At 44.4% G+C, this 13,428-nt stretch overlaps 1 protein-coding gene across 2 annotated transcripts in view; it reads right to left on the reverse strand.

Annotated features, from left to right (window-relative positions):
* Plxna2 (plexin A2) overlaps positions 1–13,428 on the reverse strand; it is a 201,349-nt gene that overhangs the window by 161,465 nt on the left and 26,456 nt on the right. For both annotated transcript variants that reach the window (XM_059281134.1, XM_059281135.1), the window contains exon 3: positions 8,949–9,131. In XM_059281134.1, coding sequence (XP_059137117.1) covers positions 8,949–9,131 — 183 coding nt within the window. The remainder of the gene's footprint in view (positions 1–8,948; positions 9,132–13,428) is intronic.

Here is a 13,428-nt window from a genome sequence, read left to right on the forward strand (position 1 = left end):
AGAGTAGTGATTGGTTAGGATACGTTGGCATCAGTTCCTCAACTTCTTTTCCACTTGAAGCCTAAAGGACTTTCTGAAGGCTGAGACAGGATTGGGATAGACTAGGAGGCTCAGAACTCCAGGTTCATTCTCTCTGCCTTGCATCTCACTGGACAGAAGGTATGCAAACAGGGAGGAAAGAAAGAGAAACCTAGCTATTCCAGGAGCTAGGGCCTTTTCATTTGATCATTTTGGTTTTTGCAAATTACTTAAATATGTGTGGAGCTCATCTATACCCTGAAATGTTTGTAATTCTGTCTTCAATTTCCACATCTTCCCTCAATTAGCCATATGACCAGAAGAAGTGTACAGAATATTACCACACGCAACAGAGCATAGAACAACCCCAGTTCTTCTTGAGCATCTAAGAACGATGATAGAAACAGAGAACTCAGACCTCTGAAAGAAAAACAGTGACAGTATAGGGGTGACTAAAGCAACACTAGCAGTGAGGACGCCAGTGGCAACAGCTGCCATTCACTAAGCTCCCTTAAGCTTCACACCAGGCTCCGTGTCAGATATGCTACATCCCTCACTTCAGACACCCGCAGCAATCTGGCAAGACAGCAATGGTGGTCCAGTTGAAGAAACTGCTTCCTGTGGGGCAGAGCTGTGTAGTGCTACAATATTGTGGTTGGCTTGGGTGCATGCATCAAGAGAGAACAGTGTTGGTTTGGTTAATTCTGCAAAGCAGCAGGCATAGAACCTCACTTCCTGCAGCTCCGCCCTAGGGAGGGCCAGCACATATTGTTTGCTCTCACTGGTGACTAATGTAGCTGGATGCCAAAGTCCAGTGGGATTAGATTAGATGGGCTCAGCTGGGCCAGTCTTCCAAATATTTTTTTCCCATGACTCAGGACTAGGGGGTCAGGGGCAGGAGTGTCTTCCTCTATCTGACCTTGCAAACATGTCACTAAAAGGAAGCCTGATCTGATAGTGTTACTACCTCCAGGGAAGCAGGGAAGAAGTAGGATTTGAGGGAAGTTTCAAAGATGTCCACAATCATAGAAGACTCTTCTGTAACAGTCACTATTAAGTAATCTTCATATACTATCTTTTTAATCCTTATGACAAATATCCAAAGTGTTTGTTGCTACCTTATTCTACAAAACAAAAGAAAAAGGCCACACTTTGTGACTGTGCCAAGTTCTGCCCTCCCTGCTTCATGTGAATCATTTCCTTGACTTTATTTTTCCATCGGCACTTACCATCCACACAAGCTAGGGATCATGCTCACCTCTGGCTTCTGTCTGTCTTCCCACAGTAAGATGGAATCTCCATTAGGAAGAGGACTTTCGACACTAGCTTCTGACACATCTATTGCTATGATGGGGCACCATGACCAAGGCAACATATAAAAGAATTTATTGGGGCTTACAGTTCCAGAGGGTTAGAGTTCATGACCATCATGGCAGAGAACACAGAAACAGGCAGGCAGACATGGTGCTGGAGCAGTAAGCTGAGAGCTTACATCTTAAACACAAGCACAAGGTGGAGAGAGGAGAGAGAGAGAGAGAGAGAGAGAGAGAGAGAGAGAGAGAGAGAGAGAGAGAGAGAGAGAACAGAGGAGAGAGGAGAGAGAGAGAGTCAGAGACAGGGCCTGGCACGGACTTTTGAAATTTCAAAGCCCATCCCCTGTGAAACCCTCCTCCAACAAGGCCAATTCTACTAATTCTTCCCAAATTATTTCACAAACTAGGAACCAAGCGTTCAAACATACAAATGAGCCTATGGTCAGGGGTCAGGGGGTATTCTCATTCAAATCACAACATTTGATAAATACTATTCCAGTAACATAATTTCATGAAGCAGGGATAAGAATCACCTTTGCTTTACAGGACAGGTCACTGCAGAGATCACATTGCTGTCAGGTTGTATTCAGAACTAGATCACAGGAAACTTACAGAATTTTCAATATGTATATTAGTCCTACCCCAAAGGGAAGGGACTGGAACAGTTGGTCTTCGGAAGTCCTTTCTGAAAGAGACACTTGTCTATGTCCCTGTTCATAGGTAGGCAAGACCTAATTTCCTAAAGGACATGTATGTATGTGGTGGGCACTTTCCTGAGGGTGTGACTTCTACACATTAGCACCTTGGCCTGTAGCAAATTCTATAGAACCTATTTGGATCACCTGAATGCTATGAGGTTGAATCATTATCTCCAATCTCTTGCTCCAAGGCACAGTTCCCTGGTTTTAACATTCTTGTAATAAGTCCCATGTTGCAAGGACTCACTCTTGGACTAGGAACAGCCAGCAGAACACTCTGCTTTATGCCTCAAACAGGAATCACTAGGATTGAACTGTACAAGCTGCACAAAAGATGCAAAAAATAAATAAGCCCTTAGCTTCCCATTTTCAGAAGGGTTCTGGGAGACTGGAAGCCCTTTCCCTGGGCCTGCTGGGACTCTGCATAGAGCTAAAACCCTCTGCCTACATCTGTCATGGCTGAGCAGGATATACATATGGGGGAGGGTATCTGTAAGTATAACTTATTCCTACTGCCAACCAAATGCCTCTTTTCCCAGCTTTGGGAAGACCAGTCCTCTGGACCCAAGGGGTCCATAAAACAACAAAACAAACAGTGAATTTGGTGGCAGGAGTCTGGGCAAGGAGCCAGTCTCATTACAGTGATGTGGCAGTGAGCTCCAGAGCCAGTACCCCACCCCTGTGATGCAGGCTCTGGGGAGGTCAGAGAGTATCCACCGGCCCACCACCACTCCAGATCTCACTCAGCATTGCTGGGATGCCTGGGGACGCCAGAGGACCAGGTCAGATGTCTCTAGTCTCAGGATAACCACCATGGCTTCTGGAACTGCCTCCCAAGCTCCTATTCCTGGTTGTTTACAGGATCAAGGATTCATGCAGAGAGAGAAGTGAATCATTTCCACTTTGAGGAACCAGTGGCTATTGTTCTTGTTCCATGGGCTTGGCAAGGAAGAAAGTCATGTTTCCCAGCTTTTCATGCAACTAGGCCTTTCAGCTGCCACCGTGACCCCACACCAGAAGGGGAGCCAAGTAATAGGCTAGGAACTTGGGTGTTAGGGAGGAAGTCTGTGTGAATGTCAGTATGGCCATGTGGGAAGAAGGGCATATAAATCTGGACATATTACTTTTATCAAACCTCTGTGCACTAACTCTGGGCCCTGGGAAGGAATTCTGATCAGTTCTTTAAGGCCTAAAATGTTAATGCAAGAAGTACACATTTTTTTCTAGCTTTGCTTAAGGGATCAGTTGTGAGATTACAAGAAGATAGGGTAGGGATGTCAGGGCTTCTGGTAGATGGAGACTAGAAGTCTTACCTTAGTGTATTCCTTAGAAAAGGCAGGAACAGTTTACCTTTAAAAATGTTGGGAATTTCAGGGGCTCCTGTTAGCTAATTATTAAAACAGCCAGGGTCATCTCTAGAGCTTGAACAGTACCGGTGAATTTGCAAAAGTGTCTGTCCCAAGGCTTAAAAAGCAAAGGGCTGCTAGAGGAACAGTGGTTGCCTGGGTCTCTGCACCTGCCTACTACCAAGTTTCCATCTAATCCAGGTGATGCAGATGTGTGTGCTATTCCAGGGTCTCTAGGCAACACTGGAAATGCTGTCCCCTCCTGCCTTACCAGCTAATGTCTCAGAGCACCACTACTCCCTCTTCTAAATATTACCCAGAAAGCATTCTCTTCCTGTAATCCAGTAGGAGTTCTTCTGTTTCCGTAACTCCTTATCTGCTACCAGCCAATGAACCTGCTCACCCATTATGAATACTGTCCTCTGCAATAGCCCCATCCATAAGAGTCACTCCTGGCATCCAATTCTATTCCAATTATTAAATGGGATTTGGCAGAGTACAATCCAGTACATTTGAGGTTAGCTTACAGAGTCCCTAATGTGAGGTATTTTATCAGTGGGGTCAGATGCCTGGGGTATGTGACAGGCATTGCCCTCAATGGTTGAAGTGACTGGGTAGAGCATGTGTCACAACTATTAGGCAATAGGCAAGTTTTCTAAGAGGCCAGGGGCAAAGAAACAGCAGATTTTACTCCTGGTTACATCCTCAGTTCCAAAGACTGGAGGTTGAAGCCGAGTGCCACCTTAGCTTCTGCAAGGGCACGTGGCAGTGTGTAGAACAGTAGGGTGGGTAGTGGGCAAAGTTCTAGCAACTGTGAATGGTGGGAAGGAACCAGAGCAGCAGCATCCTGAAACTTGAGCTACCCCCCCCCCCACACACACACACTCCTGTCTTCCCTGATTTAGCATGGCCCCTGGTTCTGTGTCCCATTAACTTTGCTTGCACTGCATACTCTGCTCTTCCCTGGAATCAGAAAAACATCTGAAATGAGTTTCCAGTTCCTGCCACCACTCTTCCTTTACCTGCTTGGGCATTGTTTCTTTTCTCTGGATTCCTACAGTATGCTCTAATCAAATCAGGAGGATGTCATCACAGCGGACAGTGTTCAGGCTCCAAGGTACCATACATTCCATCCCCTGTGTCTTGCCCCAGGCACCCTCACCACCTTGGCCCTGCCCTGCCCATACCCAATACCTCTTCCTGACCCTGGAAAACTTTCAGCCATGCTTAGGGCAGGCTCAACCCAGCTTGAACTGCAAAGTCCATATCTAGGGTGCCCTGACCTTCTTGTCTTTGTTCCCATTCTTGTCTTTGTTCCCATTCTCTGCTATGGCCTGTCTTTCATTGTCACATTGTCTTAGTTACTGTTCTATTGTTGTGAGGAGACACCATGATCTAGGCAACTCATAAAAGAAAACATTTAATTGGTGGCTCGCTTACAGTTTTGGAGGGTTAGTCCATGATCGTGTCAGGAAGTATGGCAGCAGGACAGGCAGGCAGGATGAGGGAACAATAGCTGAGAACTTACATCTTATCCACAAGATGAAGGCAGAGAGAGACAGGCTGGGCCTGGTATGGGCTTTCTGAAACCTCAAAGCCACCCCCCAGTGATACACTTCCAACAATGTCACACCTCCTAATCCTTCCTAAACAGTATATAAACTAGGGACCAAGCACTCAAGTGTATAAGCCTATAGAGGCCATTCTCATTCAAACCACCATATACACGTTCCATTGAAGGAGTAAGAGTAACCCATAGCAGTGACATCATGGGAGAGATTCTGTAGGTGGATGCAGGGCTAAAAATAGGGTTAGATTAGAGTTAGTCCTTCTACAGCACCCCTTACTGGATGCATCTAATGACCAGGTATTCATTCCCTAAAGTAAGACAGTTTGGTTGTAACAAATCGTTCCCTATGTTATGGGAAAAGCTGGTTTTGCAGCAGCAACTCCTACATATAACAGCCTCTGTGGCCACAATGACTAAGCCTAATTCATCTTCTACAGGTTGATGGATAAGCATGCCAACAAGTGAGAATCAAGTCTGGGCTTAGTCATGAACTGGACAAATTTCTTTACCTTACTTTGCCTTTATGTCCCATCTGCAAAGTGAAGTTGATAACATCACTCATTTCAGAGTGGCTGCATCAGAGTTCAATGAATTAGTAGCTGCAAAGGACTTGACATAGCACCTAGAACATAACAGGTGCTCAGTACATTGCATTATCTGGAGAACTGTCTTTATCTACTTGATTTGCTCCTTTTCCTTGGGTTTTCATCCTTGTAGAACTCTATTTAACACAGCATGATTCCCACATCCTTGCTGCCCTTGTTTATCTCATACTTGGTTTCTTACACTCTGTTATGATATTATCTCCCTCATAAAGAGGAGTCAATGCTGCTCATGATCTGGAAGCTGTTCTTCTGCTTCTGTGGTGATGACTAATTGATTTTGCTGAAGCATGTACTACCACACAATTGGCTAGGCTCTAATCCTGAGTCCTTTTCTTACATTTCTCTTTGGGTTCAGAGCCATACTAGGCTCTAATTCACCTTTTAAAAGCATAACTTGGTACTCTTCCTCCTTTATGAGACCTTGCAGACTGATCCCACATTTATTGCTCGAGCTGTTGTATGTACTCTGTGGTGAAGCTTTGCCTGTCTTTCCACATCCTGTAAAGCACAGCTCTTAGTCCTACATGTACTGCATCTTGGCTTTGAGGTCTCAGTCCTATTCTCCCTGTTCTTTCCACTTGCTGGTGCCTCAGAAGACAAAGGCCTGGTCTTTGGGTTACCTATGTGTATGAGCACCTAAGATCACATTGTGGTTATGCCACTTTTGGTGAGTTCACTTCCCCACTCAGGGACATCCTGTTCCTACCAGCCTCTGTAGATGAGGGCTGGACCGTCTGAGAGACGCCTGGCCAGGCAAGGAAGAAGTGAGTAGCTCTGACGCACCCAGATTCCCTCCCCTGGCCTGACTCTTAGCTATTTTTTCTTTATTTTCCTTCCTGTGTTGAAAGAGCTATGGGGCCTGGACCATGCTAGAATTTCCTGGGGACATTCCATAAATTCTTCATGGGCTTTCTCTCTGGAGAGGGTAGGGGTGAGTGGCTTGGTAAGTGGGAGGCCACTAGGAGCCAGGTATGGATATCAAGTACCCCAAAGTAGTATGGGTGGAAGGGAAAGGTGAGCTGCTCAGAGGGAAAAAATGGTAGTATCATGAGTTCATAGCCAAAGGAATAGCACCTCACAGTAAGAAGACAGACATCTTGCAGGTTGGGACATGAAGTGGGTAGCTATGTCTACAGCCTTGCCCTTGAACTTGCTACCTCCACAGTGACTGGTCTGCTAGGGCTCCTACAAGACCCAGAGAACTTGGGCTACGTGTGTGTGTGTGTGTGTGTGTGTGTGTGTGTGTGTGTGTGTGTATGTGCATGTGTGTGAGACACGGAAAGATGTATACTGAGTAAGATGCATGCATGAACACTAAGGGGTCAGCAGATGCAGATACTCCTTTGAAGACTGGCTGGGCCATTCTTCTAATCTAATAATACTGATTTCTTAATTTAGGTCTAAGGTCAGAGTAAGTAGAGATACTAGCCCTTGATTAAACTCTGTAGCAAGTCTGGGCCTGAAAATCACTCTCAGCCTCCATCCCCCAGCTCCACCGCTATTTCTCAAAATGAAGAGTGCCAAGTTTGGGGGTCAGGACAAGAGACAACTAGCCTTATATCTCTTTATCTAGATCAATCACTCTATTTCTCTAAGCTTCAGTTTCCCTGTGCAACAATGAGGGTAGTGGGCTAGATGATTTCAAGGCTTTTCAGAAGACAGTCCTATTTTGCAAGGATGGTTCTACTTTGTTAGGCTTATCCTATGAATAAAACTTCAGTGATGGGCTTAAAGAGAATTAGTATGAATAGACCATCCTTTAACAGAGCTTCCAAGATAGTAAAGGAGACAGAGTCTGGACCAGCAACTGGAGATGAAAGAAAGATGGATAAAGTGCCAGGCACCAGCCCAGATGCTGCTTTTGCTATACCTTAGATAACCTTTGTACAATTTTAGAGAAAGGTACTTCCTTTGGCAGGCAGATTAGTAATAGAAGCTTCATAGGCAGATGTCTAAGAATGGCACATAGCCTGCTGAGGATTGCGTAGGTGGTATTCCAACTCTCCCCCTTGCCCAAGTCCCATGTGTCAGGCAAATATGCACAACTAGATGAGGTGAGCCTTGCTGAGCAAGGAGGTAGACAGCTCAGGCATGCAAGCCAAGATGTGACCAGCAGAATATACCACTTCCCAACCTCAGGGAATAACACCTCTCTCAGGGAACAATTCTCTTGTAGGGAATGACTCCTGCCCTCCCCAGATTTAGGCAAGCAAATGATAGGACCACAGTCACCCCCTCTTCCACATGCTGAAGCCAAGACAGGCCCATAGCTGTGGAGCAGAGTAATGGTGCAAGACAGAAACAAGCAGGAACATTTCCCGAGAGCTAAGAAATGGTCAAAGGGATTTGGAATTACAAAGACCAGAGAAGTCTGGAAAGTTATCTATCTTCTTATAACTCTTGCCACCTCCTCTACAACAACTTAAAACAAGAATATGGAAGTTCTTCCTCAGATTCCCCTCCAGCTCTCTTTCTTCTACACTCCCCAACAATAACCTCCCAGGGCTCTAAATGGATTAGGAGGAAGGAGCCTGGTAATGTCAACATCAAAGGATAAGGTGCAGCCAAGTCTTGTCTGTGTCTTGATCCACAGGTGCTAGGACTAGTGAGGGGTGGCAGGAGAGTAAGCTTGGGAAAAGGGGATTAGCTGGGACAGGAAATAATGTAGCTGTTATAATCCCACATAATAAACCAGACTGTGCTCCCTATCCACACCCTAAACACTCAACAAGCAGGTACAAGCTATTGGCTTCAGCCTCCCTCATAAGAGGGCCCCCTTGTTGCCAGTCCCAGACAGCCTGTTCTCTCCAGGTTGTAGGGGTACCCAATGAGGAAGATATCTCCTTTCTCCTGGCTGCTGAGATTTGGGTAAGAAAGTGGGGAGAGCAGTCTACAACTGCTGGAAAGATGGGTAGCTGGTCTTATAACTAGGCACCAATCGTGTACCTTGAGGCCAGCATCCACCACTACAGCTCTTAGGACCCAAAATCTGTCCTAGCCAACTTCTTTCAGTTTATAGTCAACAGCTGGTCCCAGGTAGAGGTCACAATGCATATCATTCACAATGTGGATAACAAAAACAACATTAGCAACAACAAATAAGTTCTACTTGATTTGGAAATTAAGAGTGATTTTTATCTTTAGGCAAAGTACCTTCCCAACACCTTGATATTTGACAACATTGAAATACACTTGTATTTCCTAGGTACTTACTGACTGATGGCTGGAGGAAACAACTTAAGGCTAAACCACAAAACTGATCCCTATCTTCTTCCCCATTCCATTCCCTCCCCTAAGAAAACAAGAATTTGCCTGTAGTTAAATCTTTACTGACCACTACCTTCTAGAAGAAGAGTCCCTTAACTGAGAACTCAATCAGTCAGACCACTGATTCTTACCTTCTTCAGCTTGCCACTCTTAGTACCCACAAAAACCACACTGTAGCCATTGTAAACATAGGAGGCCACAGAGGTCAGGCGGTCCCTGCTGGTGGTGTACAAGGTCAGTCCCTCTACCGGAGTGGAGCCTCCCAGAGGCTGGTTGATGTCCAGGCCACAGAAGTTATCATCAATGGGGACTGGCTGGAAGGACAGGAGAGAACTAGAGTGAATCACAGTGAAAGAATGGCAGGGTCACTTCAAACTACCCACCCATTGCTGTCAGCCTGAGGATACCAGGCCTCAGAAAGGATCAGGCCTGGGATCAAAGGTCTAATATGTTAGAGACAAAGCTCATTGCCACCTGGCCCACAATGACATCTTGGCTCCCATGGGACCAGACTGTGAGTGACTAGCCATCTCCACTCTCCCAGAGTCACATGCCTACCTTTTACCTTTCTGCCAGGAAAGCCAGGCTCAAGTTGTAAAGCTGACTGAACTTGCCTTCTGGTTCTTTTCATGTCCCCTTACACCATGTCTGTGAAGATCTGTCTATTTTAAACAGGGTTCCCTCAAAGGATATTCAGCCTAGAGGCAACATTGTAAGATTCCACAGGCATAGAGGTTTCCTGTTTGTTCTTTGAGCAAGCCAGTGTTTCTTGGGCTGTAGAGTTTTTTCCTTGAGGCATGAGGAATTTTAAGCCACTAAACTATCACTACTACCTGCCATCCTGGGGACTCATTGAAAATGTCATGATAATATTGGATACTGTCTTTTGCTTTGGGATTTCTTTATTTATTAATCTTTAGAGTTCTGGGGGGTGGGTGAATCTGGGGCTTCCTGCATGCTAGGCAAGTGCTCTACCACTAAGCTACTTCCTCAGTCCTCTTTTTACTTTTTATTTTGAGACAAGGTTTCACTAAATTGCTTAGGCAGGGCTTGAACTTGTAACCCTCTTGACTTAGCCTCCCCAGTAACAGATTACAGGCCTGTACCACCAGCCTGTGATGGAAAATTTAATCTACATTAGATTCTTCATTTGGAATGATATACTTCCTCCCCCACACCTCTGGAAGAATTATAGAGGATTAAGTGAAGCAATGTATGTAAAAAGACTTTTATCAGTGTGTGCCGCTATCTCTTGCACGTTATAGGTGTTCAAAGAGATTTCTTCTTATTTCAGCCTTTTGAAGGGATTAGTGGTGGGCCAGGAGGAACTGTGTCACTTTGAAAGAAGGCTACCTTCAATAAGTGAGAAAATTTGCTGAACAGAGAATGAGAAGATTAATTCTCACCCTGTGTTCTGGCTAAGTCCACTGGGGTCACAGCATCCTCTTCTGGAATTGTCAAAGGGAGAACTGGATGGACAGTGTTGTGTTTGAATGAGAATGTCCCCCACAGGCTCATATATTTAAATGTTTGATTCCTAGTTGGTGGGCTGTTCAGGAAGAATTAGGAAGTGTGGCATTGTTGGAGGAGGTATGTCACTGAGGGGTGAGCTTTCAAGCTTCAAAAGACGATAGCATGTCCAGCTAGATGTCTCTCTGGGTAGAGAGGGGAAGAAGGGGGGGAAGTGCATGACTCTTGAGGATAGGGGTTGCATAGGGCCTGGCATGAGGCTGTATCTTGATGGATGCTCCAAAACACCCCAGCTAACTGCCCAGCATGGAATCTTGCAGTAAAGGCTGCAGATTCTGGACCAAAATAAATAAATAATAAAAATAAAAAAAATAAAAACCTTAAGTGCTGGGGGAGCTGTTCCTACCTGGTTGGGAAAAGGCTTCTTAGAAAAACAAAGAACATAGCAGTGAGCATCACAGAAGACTCCCTCAGCCTTACTTTTTCACTGTCATCAGGGAGGAGCAAACCGATGCTTCATTTCCTTAGGATATTTGGTTAATAAGTAAGAGCACATTATTTTTTTCTCTAGCTTGTATTCCCTCCTCAGTCCTGAGGTGAACTAGGACATGTCTCTGTGACCTTCGTACTTGTGGACAGCTGCCACTCCTGCTACTGGTGGGAATGATGGTGCTAAAAAAATACATGAGTAATCCATAAGAAAGAACACCAAGTTTTTAGAGTAAGAATGGCCTTGAACTCTGGTGGCAGAGTCCACCAGAGTTCAAGGCAGAGCTTGGGAGTAAAGGAGCCATTGTATGCTAGTGCTAGCTCATGAGAGATGTCTATGTATACCTCTACATCCAGTGATGTCACTCCTGCTTAAAGCCAGCCTGCATGACAGTGTTTACACCACAGGAACTGCCAAATACTGTAGACCAGGGCTCTCCCTCTTCCTCTGTTGTATGGAGTCAGTCACTTACTATTTTCCAGCGTGTTACTGGACAGTGCCAGCAGGTATTTACTAGCCACTGCTCTCTACCCTTGCTGCTTCTCTTTCTCATCCTTGTTCTGTAAGTAGTAGCTGATCAATAAGAGTTAGGTAACTTCGATTTTAGCCCTGTCCTTACTGTATCAGCCCTTATTGTTATGTGCCTCTCTGGGTCTCAGTTTTTCCTTCTATAAAATAAAAGAGTAAAGTCAGGTCATTGTCAAAATTCTTTATAGTTTGTTTTCATGGTTTCAGTTTTTTCCACCATTTTGTCCAGGGGCTGGTAGAGCTGCAGAGTTGTGACCTAAGCCAGTTTCTGAGGTATAGTAACAGAAGTGAAAAGCCCTTGATGGCAGCTGTGGGTTTCTCTAGATTCTTCCTGATGCTAGAGTCTTCAGAACTGCAAAGGAAATGATCTGTTCTGAAACTAAGCCCCGGGGTTCAATGGCAATTTCTTCCTCAATGTCTTGTCAAGTATTCCCAATGCCTGATGTCCCTTTCCATTTGCGTGGACAGCAAGTAACTGAAGTATGACTTTCCTCAGAGGCAGTTGCCCACAGATCCTGCATCTAGAGTCTGTGGGATGCCCTGAATTCAGACCCTGCTTTCTGGTTCACAGCTAGATGGATTTAAGCAGTTTATTTTACATTCTCTAATCCTTTGTCTTTCTATCTGTAAAAGGGTATAATAATTAGTGCTTTACCTGTGAAGATTAGGTGAGATAATAAACTGCTCAAAACAGCCCTTCATGTATAACTGATATTCTTGAATGATGGGTCCCTTCCTCATGCTTTTTTGGGGCAGCAATGTTAAAATATTTGACCTGAGAGTTACATGTTAGTCCACAGACTATGGTAAAGTCAAGCTCAGGGCCATGACTTCTCTTTGATCTTTAAATTTCTTAAACGCCACTAAAACATCTCTGGTCCCTAACGCTGAGATCCTTTGGACTATAAGAACCAGAGGAAACCACCATTTTGCATATCCAGCTGTTTTGGTTCTTGAAATGGCATTTCTCCAGAGGATGACAGGAAGAATTTTTTCCTATAAGGCAGTGGTTCTCAACCTGTGGGTTAAGACCCCCTGGGGTTGCTCATCTGATATTTATATTACGATTCATAACAGTAGCAAAATTACAGTTATGAAGTAGCAACAAAATAATTTTATGGTTGAGGGTCACCACAACATGAAGAACTGTAATAAAGGGTCATAGCATTAGGAAGTTTGAGAACCACTGGCTATAAGGTACTTGTCCTTCTAGCAATCACCAGTGTTTCTGATGTCCCATGGTCACTAGTCAGGACTTGTCTCTCTGCAGCACCACTGGAGCACAGCACAGTGTCCTCTTCCTTTTAATTTTGGCTAGAAGGCAAGCAGGAATCAGCAGTTTCCTCCTGACAAGACCATGGGAACCAGGGTGGATGTTGCAAGGGGTTAACCCTTACAGTTCCTCTCCACTTCTCTTGTTTGAAGAGGATCTTTGTTCATAAAACTTTAGTGCTATGAAGCAAACTGGAGATAACCTAAATCCAGATTTCTCATTTTATGAAAGTAAGATAACTGACAAATAACTAGTCCTTCATTACTATGATTAGCAGTGGTAATCCTAAATGCTCATTTACTGAGTGATTATTGTATGCCAAGCATTTTATTTTCATAAGTTATTGATCCTCATATGACATGATCCTCATAATAAAAGATATTATTATTTCTATTTTAAATATGAAAAACTTGTAGCTCAGAGAACACAGAACTTGCTCAAGGACACACAGAATATTGGTAGAAGAACTGATTTTTAATCTAATTGATTAGATTTAAATCTTGAATTCTTAACAAGTATGCTGTGGTACCCTATCTCATATGCTTGAATCAAGCTGTGATTCCTTGGTGTTCATATTATGCTTAGGCATGCCCCAAGTTCTCTGCACTTGATACCTCTCTCTGGAATGCATTTTTTTTTCTCTCAGCCACTGTTCCAAACACTACTCTCTCAATGGTAGATATTCTCTAGTATTGCTCTCTGCCCTGTTTTTCTCTATAGAGAATTTACCATTTGGCAGGCAGTATCATTTTATTCGTCTGAGTCTTATGTAGCCAGGCTAGCACTGAACTCACTATGTAGCCAAGGATGACTTTGAACACCTAATCCTCCTACCCCCAACTCGTCCAAG

This window comes from Peromyscus eremicus, chromosome 15, assembly GCF_949786415.1.
Source record: "Peromyscus eremicus chromosome 15, PerEre_H2_v1, whole genome shotgun sequence".
Taxonomy (NCBI): domain Eukaryota; kingdom Metazoa; phylum Chordata; class Mammalia; order Rodentia; family Cricetidae; genus Peromyscus; species Peromyscus eremicus.